At 38.1% G+C, this 20,606-nt stretch overlaps 1 protein-coding gene across 1 annotated transcript in view; it reads left to right on the forward strand.

Annotated features, from left to right (window-relative positions):
• Positions 1 to 20,606, forward strand: part of UTRN (utrophin) — a 507,319-nt gene that overhangs the window by 124,762 nt on the left and 361,951 nt on the right. Inside the window, exons 5-14 of the mRNA XM_029943246.1 lie at positions 546 to 623; positions 1,033 to 1,125; positions 3,235 to 3,407; positions 6,170 to 6,285; positions 7,180 to 7,340; positions 11,729 to 11,932; positions 12,845 to 13,026; positions 13,752 to 13,902; positions 15,284 to 15,403; positions 17,712 to 17,813. Of these exons, the coding sequence (XP_029799106.1) occupies positions 546 to 623; positions 1,033 to 1,125; positions 3,235 to 3,407; positions 6,170 to 6,285; positions 7,180 to 7,340; positions 11,729 to 11,932; positions 12,845 to 13,026; positions 13,752 to 13,902; positions 15,284 to 15,403; positions 17,712 to 17,813 (1,380 nt within the window). The remainder of the gene's footprint in view (positions 1 to 545; positions 624 to 1,032; positions 1,126 to 3,234; positions 3,408 to 6,169; positions 6,286 to 7,179; positions 7,341 to 11,728; positions 11,933 to 12,844; positions 13,027 to 13,751; positions 13,903 to 15,283; positions 15,404 to 17,711; positions 17,814 to 20,606) is intronic.

The raw sequence follows: 20,606 nt of genomic DNA on the forward strand, positions 1-20,606 counted from the left end.
AGAGGCAGAGACAGAGGGAGACACAGAATCTGAAGCAGGCTCCAGGCTCTGAGCTGTCAGCACAGAGCCTGATGCAGGGCTTGAACCCACAAATCCTGAAATCATGACCTGAGCTGAGGTTGGACGCTTAACTGAGTGAACCACCCAGGCGCCCTGAGCCCAGTTTTGATAAAAGAAGCTTTCTCCCTGGACTATTGGTTCCCAAACTCGTCTCCCAGTAGAATCACCAGGGGAATATATTAGAAATTCCAAACCCATACCACATCCCAGATTCATTGAGTCATCATCTTTGGGGGTGGGGTCGGATATAAGCTTGGTAGTTCTAGAATGCCAGTGTTGAGGCAAGGGACCGAATTACTGTCTCAGGATGTAAGTGGGGTAACATGTGTGCTGTCAGCACTACCCTCCACAGTGGCCTGAGAAGCCAGCCGGAGCTCCTAGCACGGAGGGGCTCTGTGTGCTGAGCTGTTCTCTGTGCGTCTCAGTGTCCGTGTTTGTTGGCAGTGTTGAGGCCGTCTTACCTGATTCCATGTTTTGTTTTCTAGCCGAAGGAACGTGGCTCCACGAGGGTGCATGCTTTGAACAACGTGAATAGAGTGCTGCAGGTTTTACATCAGAACAACGTAAGCGTGCCCTGTGACTGTCGGGGTTCCTGGTGCTGCCGGGATTATTTATTGTCGTACTCGCCACCTGCTCTGGGCATTGTCACCAACTGATTTTGGAAACATTTTTCTTTCCCTTTTTTAAATATAATTTATTGTCCAATTGGTTGGAAACATTTTCCTTACCAGAAGTATTGCACCTTTCCTGTGAGCGAGGGGACAGTTGCCCTTTTTCTGATGATTTGATTGATCTATTGCAGAAATAATATGTTTTTGAGATTTAGGTTTACCTGATTCTCTAGAGTGAAATTTCTCTTGTCAGTCACTTCTGTTGCTGTCCAAAGGTGCTAAGACAAAAACCTTGGTTTCGGTGGCGGAAGTGTCCTAAAGGTTATTATTATTATTATTATTCTCATTCTTACTGTACTAGGTGGATTTGGTGAATATAGGAGGGACGGACATTGTCGATGGAAACCACAAGCTGACTTTGGGATTGCTCTGGAGCATCATTTTGCACTGGCAGGTGGGACACTTTTCAATCCCTTTCTAGTGGAAATGGAAGGTGTGTCTTTTGTGTGTTAGCTGCTTAAGGCCGCCATCACAGAGCACCACAGACTGTGCGGCCTCAACACCAGAAATATATTTTCTCACAGTTCTGCAGACTAGAGATCTGAGATCAATTCGTTAGTGCGGTTGGTTTCCTTTGAGGCGTCTCTGTTTGGCTTGTGGGTCACCACGCCCTTCCTGTGTCCTCATGGTGTTCCCTCCTTGGGTGTGTCTTTGTCCTGATCTCCTCTTCTTCCAGTCAGATTGGAAGATCCCATTTTACCTTAATCAGCCCTGTAGAGTCCCATTTCCAAATACATTCTCATTACCAGCTAGTGAGGGTTGGGATTGCAAGAATTTTGGGGTGGGGATTCAATTCAAGTCTTAGCATTTGGAATGAAAGGGTCTGACAAATAGCCCTATTTTCCTGACATAGAAAAAAGTTTCTTTCTTTAAATATTAAATTTAAAAAGTTGACATAATTTCAGGTTTATAAAAAGGTTGCAAAAATAGCTGAAAGAACTCCTGGGTATCTTCCATCACGTTCCCCAAATGCTGACAGTTGTCTCTCTCTGTCTTTCTCTTTGCCTAAACACTTGAATATTTTGTGAAAACAAACCTTTTTCCTAAAAGTAAGGAATTCTCTTATGTAACTAGAATATCTAGATATGTTAATATCATAATATAAACTGTGCTCTATGCAGGATAGTACTAGCATTGTTAAGCATAATTATAATATACACTAAAAATAATATGTAATTATTAAAATCAGGAAAATGATATCAAAACGATATGATTTTGTATCTACACATCCTTTGGAGATTTTGTCTATTGCCCTAATAATATCCTTTATAAAAGAAAAAAAATACAAGATCATGCGTTACATGCATTTTTTCACATCTCCTTAGTCCTCTTTTATCTGGAGTAGTTTTTGAGTCTTTCTTTGTATTTCATGATATTGACCTTTTTGAAAAGTACTGGACATTTATTTTGTAGAATGTCCGTCCTCGTGGGTTTGGCTGGTATTTTCTCCTGAAAAAATTCAGGTTATTCCTTTTTCAGCACAGGATGCCACCAAAGTGATGTTGAGTTCTTAGTATCAGGAAACATGTCCTTTCCATTAGTTTTTTTTTTTTTTTCTGGCAGTGTCAACTTTCATTGTTTGGGTTAAGGTGCCTCCCCTGTAATGTGACGTCCCTTTGTTATTAAAAAGTAGCCTGTGGGGATATACTTTGAGGCTGTGTAAATACTCAGCTACTTATCAAACTTTTTTTCCCGTTAGTTTTAATATCCATTTGCAGTTCTTACCTGATCAGTTATTATTGTGATGCTTGGCAAATAGTGATTTTCTAATTTTAAATGTTCAAATGTTCCTTCGACATTTATTCGTTGTCCTTCTACTTGGACATGGAAGAGTTTCCTCTTGCCACTTGTTTAGGTAATCTATTCACTCATCCATTTATTTATATATCAGTGTCCACTCATAGTTTTGTACTTGTTTGATAGATTAATAATCTTGCACTATCATTATTTATTTTGCATGCTCCCTTAAGTTGAGTTTTGAGTCTTTTTCGTAGGTCTACATCATTCTTGAGCACTTCCTTATAATATGTGTACTAATTTAGAAGAAAATATCAGTTCTAGATTATAATTGTTTTTACCATCATAAAATGTACTTCATCCTTTGATTTTGAAATTCATCAAAAGTTCCTCCTCTCTCATTTTTGTAGAAAATAAAAATTGCTTATTCTTATTAAAAGGTATTTGTTAAATGTATAGCATTAAAAAATTACTTTGTGGCTATGAAAGTAATGTTCACTATAACCAAACCTAATATACGTGTTGCTAAGATATAGAAAATACCATAATGTATAAAGGCGAGGTAAAAATCATCTCTAAATCCTAGTTCCATAAAATAATTACTGTTAAAAACATTTTTACCTTCCCAGTGTTTAAAGGAAAATTTTGAGATAAAATGAATACCAATTACTTGATCCATAATGGTTAATTAATGTAATATTCCTACTCAAGGACTTGATTCCAGCAACTATTTCAAGTTATAGGCAGGCATGGTTTTTTTGAACAGGTAAAAGATGTCATGAAAGATGTCATGTCAGACCTGCAGCAGACGAACAGTGAGAAGATCCTGTTGAGCTGGGTGCGCCAGTCCACGCGGCCATACAGCCAGGTCAACGTCCTCAATTTCACTACCAGCTGGACAGATGGACTCGCCTTTAATGCCGTGCTCCACCGACATAAGTGAGATGTGACCCGACAAGACGTGGGCCTTATAAATTTGTATCTCCTCTCTGTCTCTCCCTTCCTATTCCTCCTTAAAGCTCTTTCCTCATGACCCCACTCTCCTCTCTGCACACGTCAAAATATGAAGGAAAGAAACATGGAAGAAAATACCTATCAAGTCTTATTTCCATAGGACTTAAATGCCACAGTTCTATGTCCGCGATTTCTTCTACATATTTATAAGTTTAAAAAATGTAAAGTAATTCACATAGTTCAGTCCCACTCATTCAGCACTAACCAGTAATATATACAATGAATTGTGTTAACATTTTCATTCTCATTCTAAAAGGGAAACTATACATTTGATGCAGTCTCAATTAAATATAGACAACTGATTTTTTTCATTAAACTTGTAATTACATGAGAGACCAAAGGCCCAAGAAGAGTCAGTATACTCCTGAAGAAGAACCAGGCTGAAGTACTTCCCAAACAGAAATAAAACTAGTTATGAAGCTATATTTATTGACTATATATATAAACACATATATGTAATCTATAAATAAATACACAAATATAATAATAGGCTGAACCATGCGAAATTGCCAACATTTGACTGTTTTGACATATAAGAGTGGCAGTTTCAAGTTCAGCCTACCAGAATAAAGAACTCAGAAATAGCTCCATTCTGCTATATATCTGAGCTAATGCTGCAGATTAATAATATGGAACAGCTGGTTACCAATATGGAAATAAGTGCATTGGATCCTTACCTCCCCACACCCAAAGGAAAATTCCAGATGCATCAAGGATTTAAATATGAAAGGCAAAATTTATTATATATTTTATTGCTATTGTAAATTATTTAATGTTTCAAATCCCGTTTGCTGTAGGGTTTTTGCTGATATATAAAAAATGTAATTGACTTTTCTAAATCTTAGATCTGGAAACTTGTTAAAATTTTACAATAATGTTTACAAATCTTACAAAATGTTTCAGTGTATTTTTAAACATATTTTTAATGTTTATTCATTTTTTGAGAGACAGAGACAGAGCGTGAGTGGGGGAGGGGCACAGAGGGAGGGTGATAAAGAATCTGAAGCAAGCTCCAGTCTCTGAGCTGTCAGCACAGAGCCTGACGTGGGGCTCAAGCATGAAACTTGAGATCATGACCTGAGCTGAAGATGGCCACTTAAATGACTGAGCCACCCAGGTGCCCTAGTAGCTGTTGTTTTTTTTTTTTAAAAGACCGTCCATGAATCATCAGTTTCTTCTCTCCTCTTCTTTTCTCTTCCCTCCTTATTTGTACCTTGTCCTTCAATACAATATTGATTTGAATTGTTGATAGTGAGCAGAATGTTTTGTTTGATATAATGAAGGTGGTGGTTTCAATGTTTTACTATGAGACTAATACTTGCTGCAGCTTTTTATCTAGTTAATGAACTCCTACACCCAAGTGTATTTCACTTCTCCTTTATTAGTTTAAGAGGGTTGGACTTTGTTCCTCGTTGGTTTAGAAATGTTATCTAAGAACTTGAAGTTTAGCCCAAACTTTTACCCAGCTATTACTTAATTGATTCAGCAAGTATGTGTGGAGTGCCTTACGTGCTAGATACCACATGGATAGCAGAGAACAAGACAGGCAAAACTCCCAGTCCTCTTGGGATTTCTGTTCAAATAGAGGGGAAAGACAATTAAATGAAAATGTAAGTTGTATGGAATATGAAATGGTAATCATGCTAAGAAAACCATATTGGGCAAGAGGGGAGGAGGTAACCAGCATGTGGGAAGTCAGTGGGTGCAGGGGCATGAGTAAGAGGAGGAATAGGAGATAAGTCAGAGAAGGAACTGGGTCTGAGAGTGGGGGAGGTGAATCCCAGAAATTAAGTGGGTCTAAGATGTAAGAACAGATAGAGTGCAAAGAAAATGATAAACTTTTGGGCATGTCAGAGCAACAATAATGTCCAATTTGTGGGATTAAAAGACAATCAAGATAGAAAGGAAATATTAGACGATGGTAGTATGGAGGAGGATGATGGTGAAAAGTTCTCTCAGGGCCTAGTTGTAGGAATTTCCTGTGAGCAGATCAGAGCTGGATTTTCTATTCTGCTAATCTTGGTCTTTGAATTGGAGAATTTAGTCCCTTAACATTGATTGTAATAATTCATGTAGTTGGGTTCACTTTTGCCTCTTGTTTTAAGCTTTTCATTTCTTTTACTTTATTTGTATCTTTTTTCTTTGCTGTCTTATATTTATAGGTTCCTCTTGACTTTTTAAATTTTTTTATTTTTTTTTACTATTTAGGAAATATCATATACAATTTCTAATCTTTCATTGGTTACTTCATAAGTTTTAAATGGCATATTTGACCAATACAGAAATTTAGAGTGTTTTATCTATTGTTTTCATATTATAAATTACTTGAAAAAGTAATATGATAAGTCTTTAAGATATAAAAGATAAAATTTTTTAATGTTTATTTGTTTTGATAGTGAAAGAATGTACACACACGTGCAGGTGGGGGAGGGGCGAGAGGGAGAGAGAAAGAATCCCAAGCAGGCTCCACACTTATAGTGGGGATGTGGGGCTAAAACTCATAAGCTGTGAGATCATGAACTGAGCTGAAGTCAGATGCTTAACAGACTAGGCCACCTAGGTGCCCTAAAACATAAATTTCTTAATTTAAATTCATAAGAGAAATAATCTAAAACTGAAGTGTATTAGATAATACCAATGTCAATATATTTCCTCTTTACTCAGTTTTATTTGCATGGTAATTTCAGACCTGATCTCTTCAACTGGGAGAGAGTTGTCAAAATGTCCCCAATTGAGAGACTCGAACATGCCTTCAGCAAGGCTCAGACTTATTTGGGAATTGAAAGGCTGTTAGATCCTGAAGGTATTGTTCACTGTTTAATTTCAACCTTGCTTTTGCTTTTATTTGTGTGTGTGTAGAAAGAATAATGAGAATTGAGGTGTATTTTTCCTTTTGAGTATGGTGCAAGCTATTTCATTGGAGCCAGGTTATTGTTACTATTATACTTAATTTGTAGGATGCATGGGGAGGCAATGTAATTATATCATTGGAGATTACTTACTTGATACTAGCAGCATAAGATTTAAAGATTTAGGAAAATATAATTATTAGAGAAACAATTCAGTATTTGGCTTATTTCATTAAAATGTATTTTCATATAATGTGAAAACTTTAGTTACAAATGTTGCAGATTTGAGTTGTAGATTTATTTTCATATTATAAATAAAGTCTGTGCCATCTTAAAATTTTTTTTTAATTATTTTATTTTTGAGAGAGAGAAAGAGAGGGTGAGAGAGACAGAGACAGAGAGAAAGAGCATGAGCAGGGGCAGAGAGAGAGAGAGTGAGACACAGAATCTGAAGCAGCCTCCAGGTTATGAGCTGTCAGCACAGAGCCAAATGTGGGGCTCTAAACTCATGAGCTGTGAGATCATGATTTGAACTGAAGTCAGACGCTTAACCAAGTGAGCCACCCAGGCGCCCCTATAAAGTCTGTGTCATCTTAAATGGTACTTATCTTTGAGCATTGTGGGGAAGATTTTTAAGAAATGAGATATTGAACAAAATAAAGAATCATCTTTGCCTTTGGCTCATATATCATTATATGAAATAGAAGTTTACTGAGCTATGGTATGGCAAGCATTATATACTAGTATTGTTTATGGCACTAAGGGTAGTTATTTTATATCTGATATTGAGTAATTCACATATTTTGGACATCTCATTTAAGCTGGTTCATATTTTCTTCCTCTTTTAGATGTTGCTGTTCAGCTTCCCGACAAGAAATCCATAATTATGTATTTAACATCTTTGTTTGAGGTGCTTCCTCAGCAAGTCACTATAGACGCCATCCGTGAAGTAGAGACACTCCCAAGGAAATATAAGAAAGAATGCGAAGAAGGGGAAATTAGTATACAGGTACAGGTCAACTTTTTATTAAAAAGTTTGACTTGCCATATTTGTTTTCTCTTACATACTAGATAAAAATACTTTCAGAGGATTTTTTTTCTTGATGGAGAACATCTTGGCTTCTCAGCTTACACAGGCATAAGAAGTTCAGTATATCAGTTAGCGTGCTATCATATATCATATGCATGCAATAGAGAACTGTAGCTCAGTTAATTTTATTGAGAAGGAACGTACATTATTTCACAGTAAGGCTGGGAACACGCAGCTGCATGATATGTGTAAGAACCGACATTTTCCCATCATCTCTTCATTTTTTCTTTGTTGTCATGTGCTGAAGTTGCCTTTTCTCATATCAGTCTAGTTTTTTGTACTAAATACCAATCTTTTTTTTTGCCACCGAAGAAGAGATTTTTATCATTATATTCTCACAAGGGCTATCAAAACATAAGCTTTATTTCCTTTTTTCATTTAGGAGGAGTAGATGACAATAGGCTACTAGGTGAGTTTTTCATTGAAGGGCTTAAAATGTTTTTACGCATCAGGATATAAATGTATTTTTTGGGGGGAGATATAAAGTTACGAATTTTTCTTCCTGAATGATCTTGTCTTAAATCAATCTGTATTTTCTTATTCTGTTTCTGATTCTGTTTCAGTTCTCTTAATTCATAAAATGAGAATTTTAACAGTTGGATGAGACCTTAAAAAGTCATTTGGTCCAACATGTTAGCAACCCCAAAACCAAGGGCTACACATGGATTTCAGAATGATAAGAAACACATTTTAGAGAGAAAGCATGGGATTTGAAGCTCAAAATGCATTCCTGTTACTACTTGTTTCGGGTTTGTTACTTACCTTTCCAACCACAGTTCCAGCTATAGAATCTGGATAAAACCACCCTCTTCATAAAGGTAACTCAGAGTGCCAATGGTGGTGTTAATAGGCACTCAGTACGCAGCAGCTCTCATTCTAACTTATCCTTCTAAATTTCTTCTGAAATGTTGTCATTCATTCTCATTCAACAAGTTCCTTTTTTAAAGATGGAGGCTCCTAGGTGGCTCAGTTGGTTGAGCATCTGACTCTTTGATGTTGGCTCAGGTCATGATACCAGGATTGTGGGATTGAGCCCTGTCTTGGGCTCACACTGAACCCGGAGTCTGCTTTGGATTCTCTCTTGCTCTTTGTCCTTTTGCCCCTGTCCTGCTCACTTCCTCTTTCTCTCTCTTTCAAAAAAAAAAAAAAGAAAAAAGGTTAATTCTTATATAATGACAATGGTCTTGCAATCAACATGACACTTTATTTTAATTCTTGGAGCCTCAGAGAACTCATTTATTATTTTATAGTTTCTTTGGCTAGTAGGTACCAATCCTTTTATTTTTCCATTTCAGAAAACATCATGATTTACAGAAAAATGGAATAACTTATTGAGGGAGAAAGGGCAAAAGATGTGTCCAATTCTGAACCCTGGACTCTGTAGTAGTTTTGAAAATCAAATGATACTGAGGAAAAGCCCTAATGTTTTATAATTGCCTGAAAAAAATGCTGAGAAGCATTTGTCTCTGATAGTGTAATTATTATCCCTCATTAATGATGCACCTGCTAAGTGGCTCAGATAATCTTCTGAGGTTGCCTTTTGGTTTTAAAATCACTTCTTTATGGGATCGGGGTTCCTTTTGTCAGAAAGATGGTATATTTTACTTCATATAGTTAAGGCCATTCTTTCTTAAAAAGCAAGAAAGTTTCATTTAACTTTCATGATATGTAGATAAAATAATCATTTCTTTTTAGTGCTCAGGATTACGTGGTAAGCACTGCAGAAGCCATTTGCTTGTTGATTAAGGGCAAGTGTATTAACACTAGCCCCTTCATTTGCATGCTTTCATTAGTGCCTTAGAGGCTGAGATAAGTTAATTGAAGAAATAAAATGTGCTCAAGTTTTAATCCTCTACTCTCTGACAGAGTGTGCCACCTGCTACTTTCCAGTGAACACTGATGGCCAGCCTTCCTTTCTGGCTCTTCCTCCAAACACATGCTGCAGAGCTATTAAGTGGGCAGCAAAAAAATATTTGCCTTTCTCTATAAATCAAACTTCCAGTTGAAAGTCTCCTCTCATGTTTCACTTAATACCTTCTGAACATTTGCAGTTAAATAATGCCTTCCATCTCATCCCTCGTGAAAACTAGTGCCTATCTAACGTGACTGTTGGCTGGTCACTAACTGTCCTTGTTCTCAGATATCCTCACTGTAGAATAGAGGTTTGTTAGTCCATTTATCCAGGGTTATTTTGTCTCCACAGTTTCAGGATTTTAGGTCCAGAACTTACTCATTTTCCCTTCTCTGTTGTTGGTCCCGTCTGTGTCTTCATTATCCAGTGTTTCATCCGTGTGCTCCCTGATTCATTTTTTAAACTCCTGCAAATGGCTTACCGGGTCTGTTTGATTCTTCTGCCAAAATGTTTTGGGTGTGTGTTTTTTTCTGTTCCAGCCTTCATGCTGATTAAAGGGCTCATCTTCTCTTATAGTTTACAGGACCCAGATTACCTCTGTCATTCATCTTAGGCCACCGCCTTGTGGTCCTGGTAGACCTTTCCCTCTCCTTCCCAAAGGTTTTGTACATATGGGTTCCTGTCTATGAGATGCTCCTCCATCTACTTACTATTTGCATGCCAAACTTCCTGTCTTTTCTGTTTTGATGGGACCTTTTCAGAGAAGTCTTACCTGATTAACTATCGAAATCAACCCTCCCCCCCACACCCACGTGCATACACATGCGTGCGCACACACACACACAGTTTCTTGCTGTCACAATATTTTTGTAAACTGTGTTCGGAATTTTATAATGTTTCTTAAGAGCATTGGGAAAGTAGTGGGAGATTTTAGGCAGGGAAGTCTTATGATGTGACTGTGTTTTCCACAGGCCCTCCCGCCCCTGGTGAGAAGTGTATCGTAGAGGGGAGTGTGAGGGCAGTGGTTAGCGGGCAGTTGTAGCTCTGAGGACAGATACCAGTTTTTGTGCAGATGGAAGGGTCTTGAGGATTGGGATAGATTTTAAAGGCAAGGGTTGCTTACACATTCAATGTGGGAGGTGAAAGATGGAGAAAAGCCAAAGCAGGCTCCCTAGGTTTATAGTTGGAGGAATTAAGTGCCGTTCCCATAGGAATGGATGAGACCACTAAAGCAAAGTACACAGGAAAGAAAAAGGGGCCTAAGACTTAATTTTGAGGAGATTCATTAGTTGGAGGTTGACAAATATTATTTAGCCAGGAGGAAAGACAATGGGGTGTTACTGAAGCAGGGAAAGGAGAGCCTGAAAATAGTGGGGAGAAGTCAGCCACATCGGAGGCTACTGAGAGCCTAAGAAACTTGGGGTGATGAGATCTCTGGGTTTGCTTGGAATAGTTGTGGCTTATTTGTGTCGTCCTCGCACCATAACTATCAAAAGTGTTCTAGTTTGTTGGTTAGTTACATGGTCACTCTAAAGATGATGGGAAGTTATTGGTGACATTGACAAAAACTTTTTCAGGTTGGGCAGTGGGGACCAAAACCAAATTGGAGTGAACAGGATTATTGACAAACTGTAGTTGCTAAATATGTGAGCATTTCATATTTTGTTCTTTCTATATTTGTATGTTTGAAACACGTACAGATTGTGGGTGAGAGGTAATAAAGTGGAGGCAGGCTATACACAAATTTTAAAGAAGTTTTGCACTGAACAGGAACAATGAATGAGGTAGTTCATTTGGTTCTAAGAAGAATTCTAACGTATATGAGAAAATCCTCTATTGCTTAGGAAGAACTTAAGATGAATTTATTCCACAGGTCCTTAAAGAAAGGCCAGCAAGTAAACTTGAGGGCAACTGTCTCAAAAAATACCATCAGCACAACAGCCTGCATGTGTAGCTGTATTTCAGTGTCTAAAATGCAGTTTTAAATGTAATTCAGTAAAACTAGGGGTCAAAGCAGAGTTCCAATTTCTATTTTTCTTTCAATTACATCCATCCTTCAAGGCCCAAAATGTTCCAAATTTTCTGTAAAACTTTCCCATTTTAGCCTTTGTTGAACTCAAATAGCATCTCTTGTTGGATCTATGGAATTTATAACTCTGCTAATAGCCATTTTATTTTTGTTCAGAAGTGATACATGTGGGTTATTTATTTCTCTCCAACTATATTAGATTCTCTGTGCGTACAGAATCCATGACTATATTTTACTTTTGGACTCCTTGTCTGCCTAGCATGCTTTTAATAAATGCTTCCTGCCTTGTTCATGGCATTGCTCGCCCAGCCCCTGAGATGGGTGTCTAAGTCACGGTGGCACCTCTCTTAAGATTTTCCATGACAGTGTGTCTTTGTTAAGCACCTTCATGATGCTTGTGGGCATTTCTTGGGGTTGTTTTCCTAGAGCTCAGTGCCGGAGGATGAGCACGAGAGTCCCCGAGCTGAAACCCCCAGCACGGTCACCGAGGTGGACATGGACCTGGACAGCTATCAGATAGCCTTGGAGGAAGTACTGACCTGGCTGCTTTCTGCCGAGGATACTTTCCAGGAGCAGGAGGACATTTCCGATGATGTGGAGGAAGTCAAAGACCAGTTTGCTACCCACGAAGTAAATAATCTGTAGCTGATGAGCAGAATGTATCTGCTGGGTGCCTGTACCTTATTCAGGGGCTCTGCCCTGATACTTGCTGTTTGCTGAATTCTTCTCCACAGAAAGGTCATGATGTATTTCAGGAATTGTGGTATTTAAATAGGGCTTTGTGATAAAATTGGGATGGGTGGTTAACTGTGCATTGGAATTAGATTTCAGATTGTAATCTTTTCATGACTTGTATGTTCTGTGGGGCCACTGACAGCAGTTCATGTGTAGGACTCCTTGCTTCTGAAGCTAAGGTTCTATTGTGATGGTTAAAACACAGCCTGGCTAATCAATACACCAGATCTTCAGGTTTGAATATTCCCTAGAAAGTGATTATTTTTATGTATTGGATGATTAAGCAAATGTCATATCCATTCCTGTATAGTTTTATAGAATGAAAATTTCCTACTCTTTTGAGGATATATGTTATATTGTATGGTAATTATTTGATTATGTGGAAATTTCTTTTTGATTAAGTAGTTTCTTAGGTGGGTGTATTAATTGACAGGTTTTTGTTATTTTGATTTGAAAATAATAGAAATGGTAATATTCCTTAAGCAGTTCCTTTTGGGTAGGCACTGTGTTTTATTTATTCTATTTTCTTATAATTCCATGCTCACAATCAGTAGCATAATCAACAGTTATTTAAAAATAGCTGGTATGAGATATAACATTGTCCTCTTTGATCTGTACCCCTTTTTACTGGGGCCAGCTGCGTATTTCCTACCTTCAGAGCTTAAACAATTGGATCAAAGTCTACTTTATTTATACTCTAGGCGGAGACTTTCTTTCTGCAGCATTAATATTAGACATTAACAATTTATTAAGATTTTTTTTTTCTTCAATGAGCAGCTCACAAATCGTAATGACTTACCTTTCCAGGCTTTTATGATGGAGCTGACGGCTCACCAGAGCAGTGTGGGGAGTGTCCTGCAGGCAGGAAATCAGCTGATAACACAGGGAACTCTGTCAGATGAAGAGGAATTTGAGATTCAGGAACAGATGACCCTCCTGAATGCTAGATGGGAGGCACTTAGGGTGGACAGTATGGACAGACAGTCCCGGTGAGTGGAACCAAAGAACTTAACACTGTTCCATCAACTGCGTTGCGTAGGTTAGCTTAGTGAAAAAGCCTGCATGTGTGTGAAGACAAGGGAATTTCAGAACTTGCCTTGAAAATTTGCACTTTTCTTTTTGCAATGTTGCTGGAATTGTGTGTGATCTTTGTTTCCTCTTCGATATGTTCACCAAATGAGAAGGCAGGAGCTGGAATACAGAAATTAGCAAAAAAGGAGAAGACATGTCATATAAATAGTTATCTCTCTGCAGCATTAAAATCGGCCAACCATTAACTCGAGACGAAGACGGGACTATGTAGTATTTATCGACAATTCTATCTTGTAACAGTTTTTAAGGCCGTTTTCCCCCATGGTTCATTTTATTTCATGTATTGTGTATTAGGGAGCAAGCTGCATTCCATTGCAATTTCCACCTATTTAATAAGCAGGAATTCCTGATTGAAGAAACAATGATTCTGATATGAATAGAGGGTGCTGTTATTTGCATTCTCTGACCACATTTAATGGACTCCATTTAGGAAGAAAATACAAGGTTTTTTTTTTGTTTTGTTTTGTTTTTTTGCCTGTTTCTATATTGAAAGACTAAATGGTACTTTAAATTGTTAGATAAGACTGCATTCCCTTGCCCCATTTCTTTGGTGCTTCGAGCGTGTGTTTGCCTTCGCAAGGGGAAACAGGAATGGGGATGACGCGTGTTTGTCCCTGGCCAGGCTGCACGACGTGCTGATGGACCTGCAGAAGCAGCAGCTGCAGCAGCTCTCCGCCTGGCTGACACTCACGGAAGAACGCATTCAGAAAATGGAAACCTGCCCGCTGAATGATGATTTGCAATCCCTACAAAAGCTGCTAGAAGATCATAAAGTAAATCGGGCTGTTATTTCTTTTGGACCCCATCAAATATGACAAGACAGCACTTAGCGTTCTCAGGGGCTGATGGGTTCTGTCATTAGTGCAGGGATGGGACACTTCTTCAGTGTTCTCGTCTCTTCAGTATCCGCTAGGGTGGAGTTCATGGGGGTGTGCTTTTCTCAGCGAGGGATGAAAGTGCAGGTACAGTTTTATACGAGTATGTATTGTTCTGGTGTGAAAGTGCTTAGTGTTCCCAAGGCTTTCAAGGGTTTTTGTTTTGGCTGTGTAAGTGGTTAAGGACCCTCGTGTGTTGAGATTAATGCCGTGTGTGGGTAAAGAAGCAAACTGGGGGCACCTGGGTGGCTCAGTCGGTTAAGTGTCCGACTTTGGCTCAGGTCATGATCTCATAGTTCATGGGTTCCAGCCCTGCATCGGGCTCTGTGCTGACAGCTCGGAGCCTGGAATATGCTTCAGATTCTGTCTCACTCTCTATCTGCCCCTCCCCCACTCATGCTCTGCCTTTCTCTATTTCAAAACTAAAAAAAATACTTAAAAAAAAAAAAGAAGGAAACCCTCAGATTTATCTGTCCCTAGTCCTTTAATGAAAGCTGGGTTTCTTCTGTGGTATAGGAGAATATCAGGCCCTAGATGAGGAATCAGTATTTGGTGGATAATTTAATTTGATCCCACAGAAGATAACTTTCCAAAGTCAAGTGAAATAACTTCTCTGCAAAGTGTTTTAAAACTTTCAGTTTTCAGTGGAATATTTAGATAACTGATAAAACTGTAGGGATACATTAAACACAATTCAAAGAGGCATTTGGCAACACTACTGGTAGCTTTTAAACAAATTACCTATATCCAGGCATCTTATGACCTGGCCTGCTCTTGCCATGGAAGAGGGGAGAATGGAAGGTGTCTGTTTATTCTGAATTGGTTTCCTGGGTAGCTAATCTGAATAGCTTCTGACTGTCCATGGCATTCTGTTTATCTCTCACGGTCCATTATGCTGCACTAAAATGATCTCTGACTCTGTATATGTAACAGTTTTTTGTCTTACAAATTCTATGTTCTAATCTTAATTTCTAGTATATTCATTCAAGTCATCTATTCTACCTTTTTTTTTTTTTTGCCAGAATTTGGAATAAAAGTGATGATATCCCATTTGCAATCTGTTATGACACTGCATTTTCAACCTGCTTTGGTTCATAATGAAATGTAAAGGTATATAAGGGGCTTGTTTCATTAGTAGAACACTTAGGGTAATGATTGGAAATTTAAACACGATGCCTCATTAAGTGTCCTTAATTACTGCTGACAGCTGAATGGATTTTAAAGAGGTGAATGTGTGAAGGGTAGAAATGATGGTGTATCTTACTTTTTTTTCCTGTAGCGTTTGCAAAATGATCTTGAGGCTGAACAGGTGAAGGTAAATTCACTAACGCACATGGTGGTGATTGTTGATGAAAACAGTGGTGAGAGCGCCACGGCTGTTCTCGAAGATCAGTTACAGGTATGGACCCTGGATTGGGATACTCACAAGGACCCCGTGGTCTGAAACCCTTATATGGCCCCCCTGTTCTTCAGGTCCTGTCTCACTGTTCATTTGGAAGAGTAGATTCACCTTTGGGGTGCCTGGGTGGCTCACTCAGCTGGTTAAGCATCCAACTCTTGATTCTGGCTCAGGTCATGATCTCATGGTCCGTGGGATTCAGTCCCAAGTCGGGCTCTGTGCTGGCAGGGTGAAGCCTGCTTGGGATTCTCTCCCTCCCTCTCTCTTTGCCCTTACCCCCACTTGTGCTCTCTCTTTCAAAATAAAAATAAACAATAAAGAACTTTAAAAAACGGAGTAGACTAACCTTTAAGTTGTACTTCCCACTGGGGTCCTACAACCTGTGGGTTTACAGAAGAACCTGAGTATTTTTCCTTCCCTTCTGCCCTCGGGGTGGATGGACGGGGCTGCTTGGGGTCCCCAACTTCTCGTGCAGAATGGAAACAAGATTGGGAAGCAATCTTAACAAGTACTTTATAGACTTCTTGCTCAGAACTGCTTGAGGACTTTGTTGAAATGTAGATTCCGGGGCTCCACGCAGACCTAAATCCCTGGGAGTTGGACCCATGGATCTGCACTTAGGTGCATATTGAAATTTGAGGATTTGAGCCATGTAGGATTTAATATCCTTGCTTCTTTGGTAGACCAATGCATGAATTTCAACAAGAATTTTGGGAACCCCAACAAATTGCTGCATTAGCACAGAGGTTGTAGTGTATCTTTATAAGTCTTTATTAAGAGGGTTACTGGTATTTTATTTGAATAATATTTGTATTATCCAATATGATGCTGCCAATTGATTTTCACTCACTTTCAGACTATAATCTTCTATGAAATTCTTTTTTTTTTATAACACTTAGAGTTTGCCAGTGGTTCTGAGAATTATTGGTGTAGTAGTACTTTGTTATTATAGTAACCTGAGAGATAGGCAGTCAGGTCTTGCCTATTTCACTGTGAGGAAACTGAAATTCAGCAAGGTCATGTGATTCCACTGAGATTTAAGTAGGCATTGAATTTTCATGCCAAGACTGGAGATCTGACTTTTGGCTGTAACTTCTCTACTTTTTGCAATCTACAAAGCTTACTGTGGTATTAAATATTGAAATAGTATAATATGAATTAACAAATTATTTGCACATGTAAGTAATATAGAAATTAAATGTAACATCTGTTAATCATTATAAAGTGGTAATCAAGTAATCTGTTGGGAAACGCATCATGAATAATGATTTTTTAAATGTTTATTTATTTTTGAGAGAGAAAGAGAGACAGAGTACAAGTGGGAGAGGGTCAGAGAGAGAGAGAGAGAGAGACATAGAATCCAAAGCAGGATCCAGGCTTTGAGCTGTCAGCATAGAGTCTGACACGGGGCTCGAACTCACAAACTTTGAGATCATGACCTGAGTGGAAGTTGGCTGCTTAACTAGGCCACCCAGGTGCCCAAGTGAATAATGATTTTCAAACAGTCAAATTTATTTATTTCACAGTGTTAATACTCATATAAGATTCTGTTCCTGATTTTTGTATAATATAAACAGAAGAAATCAATTAGGCATTTTATTTTATTTTATTGGAGCTCATAAAAGTTTTTATAAGGTTAATTTTTTTTCATAATTTTGGTATTACATGTGAAAATTTTCTTGGCACATAAAAAGTGGTTGATGCAATGATTTTTTTGAAAAGATAATTATAGCCTGAAAAGTTTGAAGCACAAAAAGTAGATATGTATGCTCTACTTTGAAGATATGTGTAAAAATGTCAAATTCACGTATAAAAACCACAGTGATATGGAAAGGGCAGGATTTTGGAGTCAAAAGTTTAAAAGATAGAGTTCTAGGGGCACCTGGGTGGCTCAGCCAGCCAAGCATCTGACTTCGGCTCAGCTCATGATCTCAGGGTTCCTGGGTTTGAGCTTCATGTTGGGCTCTGCATGGACAGCTCAGAACCGAGAACCTGATTTGGATTCTCTGTCCCCCTCTCCCTTTTTGCCCCTCCCCCCCTTGTACTGTTTCTAGAAAATAAACAAACATTTGTAAGAAAGAGTTCTGGTTGTACCACTTTCTAGCTATTTGATGTGAAATTGTTAAATTCTATGGAAAATAGTTTTTCTCCTCTACAAACTTACAGGATTCGTCTGTATTATTTTAAAGCAGCTTTTATGGAAATATTTTTCATAAGTTGTTACTCTGCAGTGAAGTGCAATGGATGGCATAAATTTCCTTAAGGATCATTATAACTGTTGACAAGGGATGCTTTCTTCCTTTAATAGAAACTTGGTGAACGCTGGACAGCAGTGTGCCGCTGGACTGAGGAACGTTGGAATAGGTTACAAGAAATCAATGTACTGTGGCAGGAATTATTGGAAGAACAGGTATGAAACTGTTACCTGTAATGGACAAGACAGATGGTGAAAAGTAACCTATCTTTAATTATGGCATTACAATAAACTTGTCTTGTTTACTTCCCTTTGAAAGGAAAGTACACAAATAATTTTCATTATTTTAAAAATCAGATTTCTGTGCACTTTATAACTGGTCATGTAGCTTATTCATGGAAATAATACTATATGGCTTTATTGTGGTAACACTTAATTTGATGTGTTTGTTATTTAGAATGTTAGTATGTAGACATTCTATGTTCATGATTATGATTTTTCTTTATATTTCTTTTTTTTTTAATTTTTTAATGTTTTACTTTATTTTTGAGAGAGACAGAGCATAAGTGGGGGAGGGAAAGAGAGAGAGAGACAGAGAATCTGAAGCAGGCGGCAGGCTCTGAGCTGTCAGCACAGAGCCCAATGTGGGGCTTGAACCCACGAACCGTGAGATCATGACCTGAGCTGAAGTTAGATGCTTAACCAACTGAGCCACCCAGGTGCCCCGTCTTTATATTTCTGTTGGGTATTGTGTTTGAACTTGTATCAACACATGGCCTAGCATCTTTAGCTCAGTAAATACTGAATAAATGAGTCCACTTAATGCTTTGTGAATTTTAAATCACACCAATTTTTCTTGGTTTCAGCCAGCATAACTACTGAAATTAATGAGAGTATATTATTTAGCAACACCATTAATTTAATACTGGGTTAATACTATATTTTTTCCAATAAGGATTATAGCTGCCAATGAACTTTTGGCACAAAACTGCCTCTTTCAGTTTTCAGTCAGAGTAGTGGCACTTTGCCCACCCTCCACCCTTCCAGAAGAACAACCATCAAAACAGAATACAAACAAGCAAAACTTTTCTCCCCAAATGTCAAACAATTGTGGTTTTCAAAAATAAGCAGATACTTTATACCCACATCTCAGTGTCCATTTAGATTCTTCTAAATGCATTTCATTTCCATCCACAAAAAGCAACTATATTCTTTTCAAGGGATAAAAACAAGTGTATGATGTTTTGCGGTTTACTGAATATGGTGGCAGAGAGAACATCTTAAAAAGTAGGTCGCAAAATTTGTCCCCAGTATCAATTGTTAATCGCTACCTCCTGCCCCCCAGTCTTTGGTCAGAGTTTTCTTATTAAGAATACTATGATGGATCTTATTCTGACTTCTGAAATATTTACATTTCACTTTATAAATATTTATATTTACTTGGACCCTTGTATTCAGGCTAAAGAGTCACAGAGAATAGTTAAATCTTATTCCAGTGGTGACAGGAGAAGACATTGATCATTAGAAAAGACCACTGTGTTACTCTTTTACTAAGTAAAAAAATTTAAAATTTGGAAATAATTTAAATTTGTTAATTTAAAAAAATTTTTAAAAATAGAGAGTGACTAGTATTTTGGCCACTTATATTACTTAAGATTTAAAACTAGCCTTTGAATAGCTTTCTGCTAGTGTTAGCATTGGAAGAATGGTGTTAAGATGTAGAATTAGAGCCAGTGTTGGTACCTAATATATACATAGTTTGCTTTTTGCATGGAATGAGACCAGATAAACTTAATCGATATTAAAAAATCTTGGGGCGCCTGGGTGGCTCAGTTGTTTAAGCGTCCGACTGTGGCTCAGGCCATGAGTTCAAGTCCCCTATCAGGACTCTGTGCTGACAGCTCAGAGCCTGGAGCCTGCTTCAGGTTCTGTGTTTCTCTCTGTCTCTCTCAAAAATAAATACACATTAAAAAAATCTTTTATGTTTTTTAATAGTTTATTTTCAAATTGGTTTCCATAATACACCCAGTGCTTCTCCCCGCAAGTGCCCCCCACCATGACCATCACCCCCTCCCCTCCCTCCCCCTCCCCCTTCAGTCCATGGTTCATTTTCAGTATTCAGTAGTCTCTCATGATTTGTGCCCCTCACTCTCCCCAGCTCTCTTTCCCTTCCTCTCCCTATGGTTTTCTGTTAGGTTTCTCCTGTTAGACCTATGAGTGCAAACATATGGTATCAGGCAGAGAAGGACAAAAACATCTTTCAATGGACTACCGTTCACTTGGTTGCAGAGGCTTTAAGGTTGTTAGAAATGGGCTCTGAGAATTGGTTCCAAACTTCTGCAGGGTTGGCCAATTTCAGGTATGGCGTGCAGGATCTTCTGTGAAGGATTCCAGCCTACCTTTCCGACTTTAATTTTCCCTCTGTCCTTCCATGTACCCAGGTTCACACGCTGAGTTCTCAGCGGGTAGCCCGTTGTTAGGCTGTCAGTGGTAGTGCTGGTTCTTCTTCGGTGTCCTGTTTCCAGTGTGCTGCACATTGTAGATTCCTCGTGGGTTGTGTTGTCATTTCATGTTTTTGAAAGAGTGAGTGTATTGCATTTGTTTTCTAGCCTCTCTATTGTTTAAGGTGTAGTATCTGCTGTAGAATGTCTTCTTACCAGTTGTTTCAATTTTGAAATGAAGTCACCTATAAACTCCCACCCCCCCACTATCCCCAACCTAGAAGTCATCTCTTCTTTTTAATTGCCATGACATTTTGTGTGTGTGTGGTATTTAATTACCAAATTAAAATATAGTGCAGCACATTATATTTTATAATATAAATATTATATGTATATTTTGTATATTACAAATACAAAATAAACTCATTCATATATATATATATATATATCTATATATCTATATATATATATATATATATATCTTTTGTGGTATCTGTACTTTTTTGTCCAAGTTGTTTATGTGCATATTTTATCTTTACTATATTGAAGACAGGATCTGTACTTGCCA

This window comes from Suricata suricatta, chromosome 7 (genome assembly GCF_006229205.1).
Source record: "Suricata suricatta isolate VVHF042 chromosome 7, meerkat_22Aug2017_6uvM2_HiC, whole genome shotgun sequence".
NCBI classification, from domain to species: domain Eukaryota; kingdom Metazoa; phylum Chordata; class Mammalia; order Carnivora; family Herpestidae; genus Suricata; species Suricata suricatta.